The sequence below is a fragment of the Ochotona princeps genome, chromosome 15 (genome assembly GCF_030435755.1).
Source record: "Ochotona princeps isolate mOchPri1 chromosome 15, mOchPri1.hap1, whole genome shotgun sequence".
Lineage (NCBI taxonomy): Eukaryota > Metazoa > Chordata > Mammalia > Lagomorpha > Ochotonidae > Ochotona > Ochotona princeps.
The window spans coordinates 12168100-12182615 of NC_080846.1; the positions used below are offsets into that span (position 1 = coordinate 12168100).

A 14516-nucleotide genomic window follows, 5' to 3' on the forward strand; every position below is an offset into this window, starting at 1 on the left:
GCACCCACAAGGAAGACCTGCAAGGAATTCCAGGCTCCTGGCTTTGGCCTGTCCCAACCCCAGGTATTGCGGCCATTTTGGGAATGAACCAGCTGATGAACAAATTCTCTCTCTCTCTCTCTCTCTCTCTCTCTTCTCTCTTTCTCTATAATGCTCCCTTTCAAATACATAAATTAAAAAAGCATTTATAAAAATACCAAAGATTTACAAATCACTCCTCTTTTAGGATGGTCATAAATATAAATGATTGTGGCTTTTATAGCAGATAATAAAAACAAACGTTTTAAACTTTGCTTTATAAAAGAAAATATCCTCCTGAGAGCCATATAAACATAACTATAGAACAAACAAAATTCTCTTTCATTCTGAAGCTTGCCAGGGCTCCTCTGACACATGAAAGTCACACTCTCAGCCTGAAATTCACCCAAAGACACCAACAGAGTACAGATTCAGAAGTGGGTCTTTAGCCTAGCAGTTAAGACAGCAGAGTTCCATGTTGGAGGCCCGGGATTACAGTCCCACCTCCAGTTCCAATTCCAGTTTCCTGCCAATGCAGACCCTGGGAAGCAGGGGTAATAGCTCAAGGAACTGAGTTCCTAACACCCCTGGGGGAGACCGGGAATGCGTTCCCAACTCCCAGCTTCTATCCCAGTCTAGACAGGCCACTGCAGGCATCTGGGGGAGTGAATCAGTAAATCAGAACCAACTCACTCACTCACTCACTCATTCTCTGTCTCTTCCTCTCTGACTTGCAAACAAAAACAGACTTTTAAAGGAGAGATTAGTGGGGCCAGCAATGTGGCCTATCAGGTTAAACCTCTACCTAGGGTGCCAGGATCTCAAACAGGCGAGCATTGGTTCTGGCCCAGCTCCTTCTTATGCTTATGGCATGGAAAGCAACGAAGGATGGCTCAAGTCCCTGGGCTCCGGCACCCACATGGCAGACCTAGAAAAGAAGTTCCAGGCTCCTGGCTTCAGATCCGTTTAGCTCCCGCCACTGCAGATGTTTAGGGAGTAAACCAGTGGATGCAGGATCTCTCTCTCTCTCCTTCTCTCAAATAAAAATAAATCTTCAGAAAAAAAAAAAAACCAGATCCATAAGTAATTTCTTGAAAAATGGAGGAAAAACTTAGGTCAGCGTGTTCCAGAAACACAAAATTACGTCAATGACTATGGAAGTTCTGGCCAAAAAATCTATTTGTAGCTTGTGTTTCATGAATAGTTACACTTCAGGAGAAAATAAAATAAAAGCAGCCACAAAGAAGTATTGATAAAAAAGAATCTTACACAAGTTAATGGAAAATACATATTATGAAAAAAAATGCATATATTTCAAAATATGTTTGCATCAAAATCAGTTTTTTAAAATCTTTATTTACCAATTTATTTATCTGAAAGGCAGAACGACAGAAAGAAATAGAGATATTTCTATCCAACTGCTTCGCTTCCCAAACAGCTGCCACAGCTGGGGCTGGGCCAGGCCAAAGTCAGGAGTCAAGAATTCCATCCTGGTCTTCCGGGTGGGTGGCAGAGGCCCAGGTGCTCAGAACTTCACCTGCTGCTTTCCCAGGGGCATTGCAAGGGAGCTGGACTGGGAGTGGAGCAGCTGAGACTCAAACAGGTCCTCTTCTATAGGATATGGACAGCCCAGTTGCTGCACCCACAACACCAGCCCTTCAAATCCAATTTTTACTTTCATTTCTCATGAAGCATGTTGAAGTTCTCTCACCTAAGACAGAGGCATTCAACTGGAAGTACACAACATGGACTATACTCACAGCGGAACTGTGGACAAGGTTAGGAACTACTCCTGTGGCTACAACTGAGAACTTCCTGACTCAGTTGCCCCAGGGACTAGTGCCTGGGCAGAAGTACCTCTGTACCTCTCCTCCTTCATCATTTGCAATGCCAACTTAGTCCCTCCCCAGACAAGGGAACCCCTGCCCCCTATGTCCCTTACCTTCAGCCTGAGTAGCACTAGCAATGTCTTTCCAGGACCCAGGTTTGCACAGTTCTGGTTCACTCCTGCTTCTGCTTTGTCCTCCCCCTATGTCCTGAACCTGTGGCCCTGCCCTTGGCCAGCCTTGTCCGTGATGCTTCTGACCCAGGAGGGGTCCACAGCTAACGCCCAGGCCCCTAGCACTTCACTGATCTGGACAGCAGCTTTCAATGATGCTATTTCTATAAGCATGCACTTTCAACGGCTCCTACCATCGCTCTACACCAGCCGGAACAGCCTTTCCCTATGAGTTGTAAGCTACCAGTGACATACAGGTGATAAAAGTGTGTGCTGAGTATTACGGCACATCAGGCAGTACCTACTCATTCAACCCTGAGCAGGACCAATTACTACTGCTTCATCGTACAGCTGAGGAAACCAAGGCACAGCAGGAGTGGCAAAGTACGCAAGGCCAGCTCCAAGGTTTCCCTTCAATGTGTCCAGGCTACTGCCTCCGTGGCCCTTCCTCCTAATCATTCTGATTTATTTCCCATCATCCTGTAACACAAGTGAACTGCCAAGCCAGGCAAGACTTCCTCCTGCTGGAAACACAACAAGCCCATTTCTGCCTCATGGACTTGACACGGCACTGAAAACGCCCTGCCCCCATTTCTGCTTATCCAAAACTCACCTGTCCTTCAATGCCCAATCCAGGTCCGCCTCCCTCTGGCAGGCTTCCAGGACTACTTGAAGTTTGACACAAGGAATTCAGAAAGCTTACTAAACAGCTCCTTAACTTTCCATTCCATTTTCCTCAGGATTTTTTTTTTTAAGCATACTCTGGAATTTATTTTCTCCGTTGCTATATCAGACACAGTTAGCCACACAATTTAGGATTTATTTTTTTTTAAGTGACTGATTTGAAAGGCAGAGTGAGTGATACAAAGAGACAAAAATGCCCATCATAGCCAGGACTTAATTTTTTATCAAAAAATCCCACTGAAAAAATGTGGGGTTTGATCCAGAAGCAGGGAAGAATGGGCAGAGATGGATAAGAGATCTACATGTGGAGGAATGGCAAAAAGAATCAAGGAATTCACATGAGACCAGCTCTCCAGTCAAGGTGTGCCCAGCAGAAAGCCAGGGAGAGTCCAGCAGAGTCCAGGAATGGAGGGCATGACAGGGACATGAGCATTCTTAGCTGAAAGGAGGGGCAGCAGGGTAGGACATCTGTGACACTAACGAAGTGTTCTGTGACATTCCCCACAAGGTGAACTACAACTAAGCATGGTCACACCATTTCAGTACTACGCAACCTTAGGATGATGTACATTTAAGGGCATACCCACAGGGCTAACACCAACACAGAATGCAATTATCCAGCTAATTGAGGACAAGGAGGTAACTGATCTAAATAATTGAACCCAAGAGGGTTGCATTCATTCCCCCGGGGACACTGGATAAAACAGGATAAATCATTATTAAGCACCTCCTCCTCAGAGTATGATATAAATAGCAGAACCATTAGAGAGACATTCTTTTTAAAAATAAAAGAAAAAATGAGACAGATTTATATACTTATTTGAGAGTCAGATCAGAGAGCATCCATTAGCTGGTTCACTCCTCAAAAGGCCGCAGCAGCAAGGTGTGAGCTAGGCTGACGCTGGTAGCCAGGCATTTGGCCTAGCGGTGCAGACATCACAGGGGACACCTGTTTTCACACAGCAGCATCTGGGCTTGGATTCTGTCTCCACTCCAGGCTCCAACTTCCTGCTAACACACACCCTGGAAGGCAGCAGATGATGGCTCAAGTGAGTCCCTGCCACCACCGACCAGAGATCCGGATTGCATCCCTGGCTCTCGGCCCCAACCCCAACTGTCGCAGGCTTGGGAAAGCCAGCAGCAGACACAAGATCTTTCTGTCTCTATCTTTACTCTCTGCCTTTCCATTTAAAAAAAAAATCAAATAATGGTCAGACAGTTGCCCATTCTCTAGCAGAAAAACAGCAACTATCATGAGCTGAAACAGCTTGTGAAACGGCTCCGCCACTGCAAACAATGTGTGCAACCTCAGGCCGCACTGAGAGAGGACGGTGGAGACCTGGGGCCATCCCAAATGCTCAAGCGACTTTCTGGTTTAGGTTACGAAGTCTGAACAGACACCACGAGAAAGGATTGACTGAGCTTAGCGGTCGGCAGCTCAACACCCAGGCTTGCTCAGCTCTCAGGAGGCGCGAAGGGGAGGCCTTCCAATAGATGTGACACCTGAACATGGGTCATCGAACTCTGGACATTTCCCGCATCCTTTAGGGTTCAAGACTCTAGACTCTGGAGGAAGAATAAGCCGAATCCTGACAAGAAGGAAAACACAGAAGCCCTCCTACCTTGTTTCTAGATTGGGAAAATCTAAGTTCCTTATTGAGAGAGTGATCTCCTTATTGAGAGAGTGATTGAGAGAGTGATGCAGGAGCCAGCAGGGCGGCACCATGAGTGTATTTGCTGCTTCGTGATGCCACACATCAGGGTGCCTTGGCTGCTCAGCTTCCAATCCAACTCCCTGCTCATGCACCCAGGAGAGCAGTGGAAGCCGGCCCAGACACTCAGACCCTGCCACCATTTGGGAAGTTCTAGGCTCCTGGCTTTGGCCTAGCCCAGTCCTGACCACTGCAGCCTTTAGGAAGTGAACCAGCGAGGCAAGATGCAAGAGCGTGCTCTCTCTCTCTCTCTGTATATATATATATACATATATAAACACACACGTGTGTATAATTTCCCTCTTATTCCACCTTTCAAATAAATAAAAATTCTTTTTTAAAGAAAAACATGAAAATGGAGAGCCCTCTGCTTTCAGAAGGATTCTAACAATCCCACTCAAGCTGGCAGCTCAACTCCTCCATGAAGCCTTCTCTGATTAAGGTGCAGCACTTGGGTACTGGGCACTTGGGCATTCAAAGCGCATGTAATTACACACTGCTTCACAATCATTCTCAAATCCTCCCACGGAGACTACCAGCCTCTCCAGAGCAAGAAAACTGGGTTTCCTTCTGCAGCCACCCATACATTCACCCCCAGGGTTACCCTCAAAAGTTCCAGTAGAGGGCTCTGCATATAGAGTGGGCCACATGGAAGCCTGCAGTCAGAAATCCAGGGAGGGGCTGGCATTGAGGCATAGTGCGTTAAGCCACTACCTACAATGCCAGCATCCCATACAGGTGCAGGTTCGAGTCCTGGCTACTCTACTTCTGATCTAACTTCCTGCTGCTAATGCCTCTGGGAAAGAAACTGTGAGGAGAGACAACCTAAAGTTACCAAGTTACATATCTTACAGCTGGCCATAAGGAATAGCGATGTCATCCAGAGAGATGTGGGTGTCCCAGAGTTACGTAGGAAAAGAAATAAGCATTGGCGTGGAGGTTGCACGTTCGAGCACATTATAATAACGCCTGAAAGCAGCTGTGCTCTTTCCTCGTGGAAAACCATCTGGGGGAAGGCGCTCGCTCTCTTGCTTTAATGTTTTATGGTAATTACAGTTGAGAGTGCTTTTCCACACGATCTAATTTTTGAGTTTCACACAGGTCCTAACACAGGGTACATCCAGTGAACCCCATTCTGTGGATGAGGGAACCAAAGCGAGCAGAGCAAAATGCAGCGCCCACAGTCGCACAAATGGCACAGCACCAAAGCCAAGTGCAAGCTTCTCTTTCGGGGTGGCACAGTCAGCACCTCTCTGCCACTTACTACATATATATATCATACACACACACACACATATATATATGTTGTTTTGTTTTGCCTGGAAAGTTGAATATAGCTATTGAATGGTATGGGTCCTGCAGCATTTCAGCAATTGTACATTAGTGCTGGGAACACTGGAATCACATTGATGGTATTTTTTTAAACAGTTTCCACATTGCATGACCTCGGGACAAGCTTACAAACCTGGTCAGCAGCTTACCGAATACAGAGCTCAAAGTTTGCAGGTGAAAACAAGACTTTAGTCCCGCCGCCCTGTGGTTTATTTCTCTTAACCTTCTATCTCCCCAGCTTCACGCATTCCCGATCTCAAACTAAATTCCTACCACCAGCTGACAGAAAATAGCAAAACAACAACGACCCAATCCCAAAGCCAGCCAGCTGGACTGCAAGCCGGGACGTGTCGGAAGACAACATTTCAAAGACCAGGGCACATCCAGCCACCAGGCAATGCCACGACTCCCCACTTGGAATTTTTCTCCAGTCTCTTCTGTAGTCTGTTCTCCATTCGCTATCTCACACTTCTCTGAACGTCAAGTCATTTTTAGCACAGAGCCAGCAAGAGGAGAGAACACACTCTACACACACACACACACACACACACGTGGCCCCTCAGGAACTACAGCGGGGGCCGCGTGCCAAGCGGTTGTGCTCCTGCTAACGTAACCTCCCTTTACAGAAGTAAGGCATGAGCTGCCGACAGCAAAGATCAGTCAAGAGAAGTTCATTTTCCCAAGAAATCTGACCCTTGCAGGCACATCGGGGATCCCTTATTCTGCCTTTCCCTCATTCAGATTTTTACTTGCCAATCACACTCCCCGGAGCCCCAAATCTCAACGGACAAAAACTTGAACGCACAAAATGAGGTCGACTAGTGAGAAAACGTGCGACGATTCTTCCAATGTTTGTATTGTTTTCCTGTGGGTCACTATCCTTGACCTTCCACGGGTAGGGCGCACACATGGTGGGGCTGTGGCACATGCAGGGCCGTGGCCACAGCGCTCAGTGCACTGACAGAAATTCTCAGGGGAGGGTGTGCCTCTGACACTGTTCCAGCTTTCCATGCGGAGCTGGTGGCCTCCGGAAGATTTATATCCTGTGTCTGCCCACACCCCACTGCGGAAGGCACAGCGCTTACACTCCAGGCCTTTCTGTGGAGTGAACCTACAAAGATTCATTCCCCAGCAGGTCTCCGCTCTAACACAGGGCAGAATTCCACGCAATCTGGTAAGAAGCTGACAGGACAAACTTTCCTGCAGAGCACTTCCTGGGTTTGTCCACAGCATCGGGGGGTTGAGCCCCTTCTTCTAAAACAGAAGAGCATATGTGGTCACTGACAAAGAGGACAAACTTGCCCCCTCCCCAACTCTCCTACCTCCAGCCCGTTAGTATTCAACATCAAAATCAGCTTTCACATGAATACAAGCGGCTGGAGTTCTACATGGCACCTTCTGCCCACTTCTAGGAAGTGACAGCCCCAAGGTCACCAGCACCTGGAGGGAGCATCCACGGCTGCCTGGAAGCCACCGCTGCACCAGCCTGCTTTGTGCATTTGCTGGTGGGGCCAGCTGATTTCCACCAACAGAAGCTGTTTAGCCAGACAGGCAAATGGGCCCCTTGATGACACTATCTGAAATGGGGTGGGGGGCGGTGGGAGGAGATAGTAGCTGGGTTAATGGGGGTTGAGCTTGGGGGGGTCACCGTTCACAAAGCCTACCTGGCATCGGAGAATCTCGAAGACCTGCCCATCAACAAAAGGCAGTGTTAGAGAGGGAAGTTTCGATACGTATTTACATTGGGGGGGGGAGCATCTTGCCAGAACCGCTGTCCATCCAGCGCCACACACATCCATCTCAGCAGACACACGACTGCAGCTTCTTAGAGGAAACCCGGAGCAGCCCAGCCCGGGGCGGGTCTGAAGCGTCAACACAGGCACCGCTGCGTTCCCGGAGCCCAGGCTGCAGTTCTCAGCCCCGCCGCCGCCCCCACCAAAGTCCTGACTTGCTCAGCTGCACTTTTCCAGGTGCAACGGAGGATGCTGCGGTGCAGGGCTGGGGGACTCAAGTCCGGGAAAGCGAAGTGGGAAGGGAGGGAGTGGTCGGGGCGGAAAGGGAGGTGAGGGTAGGGGACAGCAGTGGTGGCGTCTGGGATCTTATCTCCTCCAGCTGCAGGGACCCCGCAGACCGACCGTGCTCCCGCCCCCGAGCAAAGGACCTGCCACGTTTCGGTCTCCGATCTGGCCCTGTCCGGGAAAAGCGGTGGCACGGAAAAAGGGGGCACGCGCCCTCCCCGCCCAGGTCCCGCATCTTCCGTCGGGCCGGCTCTCCACCGGCCAATCCCGCAGACCTTCCCCCCCTCCCCCGCTCCAGGCGCTCACCTCGGCCCGCGCCCGCGCCAGAGCTGGTGGCGGTGGAGTTCCCGCAGCCCATAGCGCCGCGCCGCCAGCCCGGGAAGCCGCGCTCCGGAGCTCACGGCTGCAGGTTCTGGGGGCGGAGACGGAGACGCAGGGCGGCGCGCCGGGAGCCGGAGGCCGGAGACGGGGGGGAGGGGGGCGGTGCGCGCCGGGCCGGGGTGGGGGTGGGGAGGGCGCGGGACGGGGTGCGGCGAGCCGAGCGGAAACCTCCCGGCACCCTCGACCCCGCCCCACTCGGGGACCCCGCGGGACCCACCCGTCACCTTGGCAACCGCGGCGCCGGCCAATCCACAGCCTGCTGCGCGCTCCTCGTCCGGGCATTGGGCGCTGTTCCGAGGGGGCGGGAGTTTAAAGTGGGTTTGGGGGCGAGGGCGAGGCTAAGGGCGTGGCCGGCGGGGGCGAGGAGGAGGCTGCTCACCTGCTCCCCACCCATCCTAACTACCCCTAACGCTACCGCCACATCCTCTGCTGCTTTTCTTTCCTTTCCTCACTTCCCCTCACTGCCCAGCGACCTGGAGAGGAGAGGAAGTGAGTGAGGAGGGAGGGGCTCTCTGGCTAGCGTGATTGAAAAGTGTTCCATTGAGGTCTGAAGCCAAAATCCTTTTCTTTATCATAAAACGGATGCAGTTGTTTCCCCATGCACGTGGCCTAGTTCCCCAGGGTTGGTCGAATGAACCAACTCCGCTTTTTTTAAAAAAAAAAAAAAAAAACCGTGATTAGTCCAAACTAGGATCGAGAACCTCTGCCCAGATTTCGCTACAGACCTGTGAGCTCTCAGCCTCAGAGCTGGACAGCGTTTATCAGGGTCAAGCTGTGACCTCAGTGAAGTTATTTAACCTGCGTGTATCGACCTTTTCGTGACAACATCCCAGCCACACGAAGTGCACCTGTTGCGATGCCTGCTCCACAGCAAAGGCTACTGTTCTCCCCAAGTCTGTTAGTGATGAATGCAGATTCCTGAAAGATAAGGCCTTCGCGATGTTTCAGAGTCTCCTCCTGGCTCGCAAAACGGACTCCATAAATGTTTGGTGATGTGAATTCGAGCCAGGAATTAAAGCTCCATTGCAAATTTATTTAATATTTACAGACATCCTAGCCTGTGCCAAATTTTTAGTTAAGTTCCGGGAATATAAACATGTGGGAGACAGTCTCACCAGGCAGATGCATTATAAACAAATTAGTTATGGTGTAACAAGGATGTTAACACAGAAATCCAGGGTGTGATGGTAGTCCAGGCCCTGCTGGCATACTGGCTCAGAATCACGCCTGCAGACATGTAGTTGTATTTAGAAAAAAACTTGAACCAGAACCAAAGTGCTGGAGAACTTTTGAACACGATGTTTGAGGAGAGTGTGAGGACCAGGTAGTGCAAAACAGATACCATCCTTTATTTAAAAAAAAAAAAATTTACCTGGCCATGTGCAGAGGTGATAATTAATTCTTAGACAGCAGGGCATTTTTCACTTGACTTTCTGGAAGTACTGTTTCTTTACCTTGGCCTCCAGTACAAATCCAGGATTAGAAGAAAGAGAGGCTGTCAGCCAAAAGAAAGATTCTTTGGTAAGACATTGTGGTGGAGCAGGTAAAACTCAGCTCTGCCGTATCAGAGTGCCCGCCCATGCTTCCCTCCAGCTTCCTGCTAATGCCCTTGGTGGAAGGGGATGACCTTCCTGGGGTCCCTGCCACCCACAGGGGAGACCTAGATTGAGTTGGGGCTTCTGACTTTGGCCTTTTGCAGCCCTAGTTGTTACAGGCATTTGGGAAACGAATCAACAGATGGAAGATTGTGTGTGTGTGTGTGTGTGTGTGTGTGTGTGTGTGTCCCTTCTGCTCTGACACTCTGCCTTACTAATAAATAAAACTGAAAAAAACCCCAGATATTTGTGCTTGTTTCTGTGCCACTTGATGCAGGACTTGATAACTACAGGGCACGTGGGAGAGGAAAACATCACCCAACATCCGGAAGCGGGGCCCCACACTCAGCACGTGGAACATCGCTACACAGGACACAGCATCACACTAGGCTAGCGTGTATCTGATAAGAACCAGAGCACTCAGCGGTCGTGTCTAAGTCTTGACCAAAATAAGATCCCTCATTATGCAGACCACAAAAACGCCACACCTGCCCCCGTCCTGCTAGTACAGTTCGGTTGGTTTCTTGGCTTAGTATCAGTTCCAGTTCCCACCCTGTACATGAGACTTATCAACAATACCCATTGAGGGACCGTTTTGTGCTGCAGGTGGATCAGCTGCTGCCTGTGATGGTAGCATCTCAGATCACGGTGCCTGTTTGAGTCCCGGCTGCTACGCCATCTAGGGAGGCCATGGATGATACCCAAGCACCTGGGCTCCTGCCACCCACGTGAGAGACCCAGATGGAGTTGCCTCCTGGCTTTCGCCTGGCCTCGCAGTTGTCACTGTGGCCATCTGAGGAATGACAATGAGCCTGAGGGTGGCTAATTGTATGTGTGTGTGTGTGTGTGTCTGCTTTCTTTATAACTGCCTTCCCAATAAATAAAATCATGTTAAAAAGGTAAAATGGGATTATTTGTGCTTCCTGACAGTATCTAACCCAGTAAAAAAATAAAAGTAAATAAAAATTGAAAAGTCTCATTTCCTAAAATCCTAACTAAAATCACCTAACAGGGGCTTACATCCATGAGCTATCTGCTAACACCTTAAGCAGCTAGCATTTGGTTCTCCGTGGTGTGTTCTCCACTGCAGCAAGCAAGACAAGACCCAGCTGCTGCAGGTAGCGCTGTGCCAGGTAGCGCTGTGCTCCTTGTGTCAGGCCGGCAGCAACTGCCCCTGCTAAACAACCCTCATAAAATCCACCTGTTCTCACGTCACACTGCTGAGCCTCTCCTCTGTGCCAGCCACGCCTCTCAGTGCTTCCAGCCAGGAGGGAACAAGACAGAGAGGAAAAACCCAGAGGGAGGAAACGGATCAAAATCAAACAAAACGAGATCACTTCAGATACTCTAAGGGCAATGGGAAGAAGTAAAGAAGAAATAAAGCCGGGCCCTGCAGCAGGAGGCGAGGGCCATGGAGTAGCCCTGCTCTGAGGTGCGATGGGTGAGGAAGGTCTCTCTGAGGGTCTCAGCTGAAAGGCTCTCCATGAGAAAAATCAAGCCATGTGAAGATCATGGGGAGGCGTTCCCTGCAAAGGCCTGGCCACAGCAAGGGCAAGAACCCTGGGCAGGAGGACTCAGGAGAAGTTCCCCCACCAGAAGAAAAAAAAAAAGGGCCAGGGTGGCAAGGCTGGGCCTGGGATGGACAGGCACTCAGAGGGGTCAGTCAGGTCACGCTGGCTGTGATGGCACCAGTACGGAATGGAAACTTCATCAGGAGGCCATCTGGCAAGGCAGTGTTTTAGTAAAAAGTTCTAGTAAAATGCCAAGGCTCTAGGAAGTACCCAGGAAATGTTAGCTCCCTCCCAAATGTGAAGGAGAAAGTCTAGCATCCCTTTCCTTCCTTTTTTTTTTTAAAGAATTTATTTTATTTCATTTATAGGCAGTTTCCTTGCAGTTGGATTAAAAAAAAAGAGTCAAACGACAATCAGTGAAGCTTGCCTCATTTCCTGGCTGGTCCATTTCCTTCCCGGCTCCAGCTGCTTCAATCATACCACCGAGTGTTATCTTCCATCTTCAAACAAGAACCATCAGGTGTGAAGGCGAGAGGAGACAGGGGTGATGGGAGAGAAGAAAGGGCTGATGGGAAAAAGAAGACAAAAGGCAGAAGAACGTGGCGCTAAGCCTGAGTTTCCTCATGTTTCCTTCCCATAGAGGCTTCCCACGGAAAGTTGGGTAGCTGGGATTTCATTTTCACTGCTTTTTTTTTTTTTTTTGCCCTCTAGACTTACGGCAAAATTGGCCACCTTAGCTCAGGGTACCTAATCCACACCCCCACGACACCCACAACCAACAAAGGACCTTTTTCCCCACCTGTATCCATCCCCGCACTTCCTGGTCCATTTCATTAGCCAGGAATGGGTGGTGTGTTCTTTTGTCACACAGCTATCCTGGGGAGGACGCAAGGATGGTGATGACTGACTCTGGGAAGTTAGAAGACTTACCCTTGGGCCACAGACAGCAGGTGCAGAAGAAAGTACCTGCACTGTGGCGCAATTCCTGACTGCTTCTTCATGAGCTGTGATGGAAATGACAAGCGTACCCCACGATCGGGGTCTCCCTTGGATCTGCATGCCTTCCTGTGGAGACCGGCATGATGAGCTGCTGGCAAGTGAAATACGAGTAAAGGTGAAATACGGTTGCACAACCACATCATCGGTTCTGAACTGCTGGGCACTGAAAGCTAAAGAGGCAAGAGATTTACTGTGAGTAATGCCTGCAAGATACAGGTGGGTGGACTCCAGGGTAGGCAACGAGAGTCTTCAGACTGGCCTGCGGGTCTGACATCCAGGCAGGTGAAGTGGCTAGAAGCAGCACGGATTGTGGTCTCTTGGGTCCTGCTGTTCTTCCTCCACCTCTCATCACTGGGCCTTTGCACACGCAGCTCCCTCCATCTGACTAGTCATTTCTTTGCCTTTATTCCTGTCCCGACTTCAGCCTCTACACACCTATTGTTCCCTGTCCCCGTGATGACGTTACATTTCCCTAACACAGAGCAGCTTGGAGGACACACTTGCTCCTTTACATTTGGATATGATTCTTAGATGAACACCTGTTTCTCCCAAACAGACTATCTGTTCATCAGGGAAGACCATCCCTGATTTGCTTCATCTTTCTTCTCCATCACCTGGTTCAGCAAGTAGGTCAAAGCAGACAGAAATGGGACTCAATAAATCAAGCTGATCCTCCCTCTAACAGGCATTCACTTCCAGCTCCAAATCAACAGGTAGGAAAGAGAACTCTCCAGTGCCCTATTACCAACTTCCCCAACCTGCCTGCATGCCCACAACATGCCACCTTCCTGGAGGTAGCAGTAGTGAGCAATGTCGCCATTTTAAGCACCTCCTTGGTAAAGCAAACGCCCATACAGCGCCTGCACCTGTGTTATGTGACAAGGTGAATTTTCCCTGCCTCCACCTCTAATAAAAGACCCTGCCCAGCTCCCTTCCTTGAAGCAGCCAGCAGTGTCTCTTCCCAGGGTGTTTGGGTCACATGGCGATGCCCTGTCAATTTCCATTACTAGGGAGCCAGAGGGCCTGGGGGCCAGTGTCAGCAAGGGCTTGGACACATTGGTAAGCACCCATGGAAGCTTAAGAAGGTAAGAAAAGGAGGCAGGCAAAATAAACAAAGCATACAAAATGTGTGTCTGTGTGTGCGTGTTGTCTGTACAGTAAATGCAATGAAGTTATTCAGTCACACATCAGGCTGATTAAAAACCCAGATGGAGGAGCCCTTGGATGGTGATGGCGATATTCAAGGTGAAGCTTGAGGATGTGGAAGGGAGCTAGACAAATACTTTTTAAAGCTTCTTGATTTTGCTTTTCCACCAACTATGGCTACCTCTGGCTGTCAGAACTCAGGGCCTGATACCAAGGCACAGGTGAACCCCCAGAGCACAACTTGTTCTATGCAAAAGTTCTCTAGGTTTTTGGATCAGGGAGGCAGCCTCAGGATATCTGGTCTGATATCCTGCCAGCAGGCACCGACAGAGTGGGACCCCACTTGAAAAGCCTCTCAATGGCTCTTCTGTGTCTTCTCTAAGCTGACGCTGAATTTGGTTTTTGTATGAAATTGGACAAGAGGACTGGCAGTGGGGCAGCACCCAAAATAGATGTGTGATCACATTCTGGTAAAACACCCTTTTCCTCACCAATCACATCACTAGCTCTAGCAATCTGATGGTACTGGAAGCAAAATTCACATACTGTGAGTTAACCATTTCAAAGTACACGGTTCTGGGCCACTTAGTATATTCACAGTGTTAAGTTATCGCAGCCCACTCCTCACCGGTACCCATTCATCTGTTTCCTGGCAGGATGGGTTTCTCTATTCTGCATAATTCATATAGACTGGAACTGTCATTTCATTCAAAATTTGGTATTAGCGTGTAGTAATTTTACATGATCAAAGCTTTACACAGGTACTTCCAAACATTTGGAGAAAATGCAAGGAATATATATATTTTGGTGCAGAAAGTTGTTTAAATCCAGGCCTAAAAGGAGACTTCAAAAAGCTTGTGGAAGAGAGGGCATTGCAGTATGACTTAAGCCATGGGCAGCATTCCATATGGGAACCAGTTATTGTCTTGCCTGCTTTTCTTCTGATCCTGCCTCCTCTTAATGTGCCTGGGAAAGCAGTGGAAGATGGAACCGAATGTTTGATCGGTTGTATCCATGTGGGAGACCCACATGAAGTTCCTGGCTTCAGCCTGGCCCAGCTCTGGCCACTGCAGCCATTTGAGGAGTAAGCAGTGATGGAAAATCTCTTTCTCTCTCTCTCC

At 49.4% G+C, this 14516-nt stretch overlaps 1 protein-coding gene across 2 annotated transcripts in view; it reads right to left on the reverse strand.

The window, feature by feature from the left end:
* The window catches only part of C15H12orf75 (chromosome 15 C12orf75 homolog), a 41716-nt gene extending 33368 nt beyond the window's left edge, over positions 1 to 8348 (reverse strand). The window contains exon 1 of one of the 2 annotated variants that reach the window (XM_058673578.1): positions 8070 to 8348. In XM_058673578.1, the coding sequence (XP_058529561.1) occupies positions 8070 to 8121 (52 nt within the window). In that variant the 5' untranslated portion in view covers positions 8122 to 8348. The remainder of the gene's footprint in view (positions 1 to 8069) is intronic. The other variant, XM_058673579.1, reaches the window with a different exon arrangement.
* Positions 8349 to 14516: the final 6168 nt, after the last annotated feature.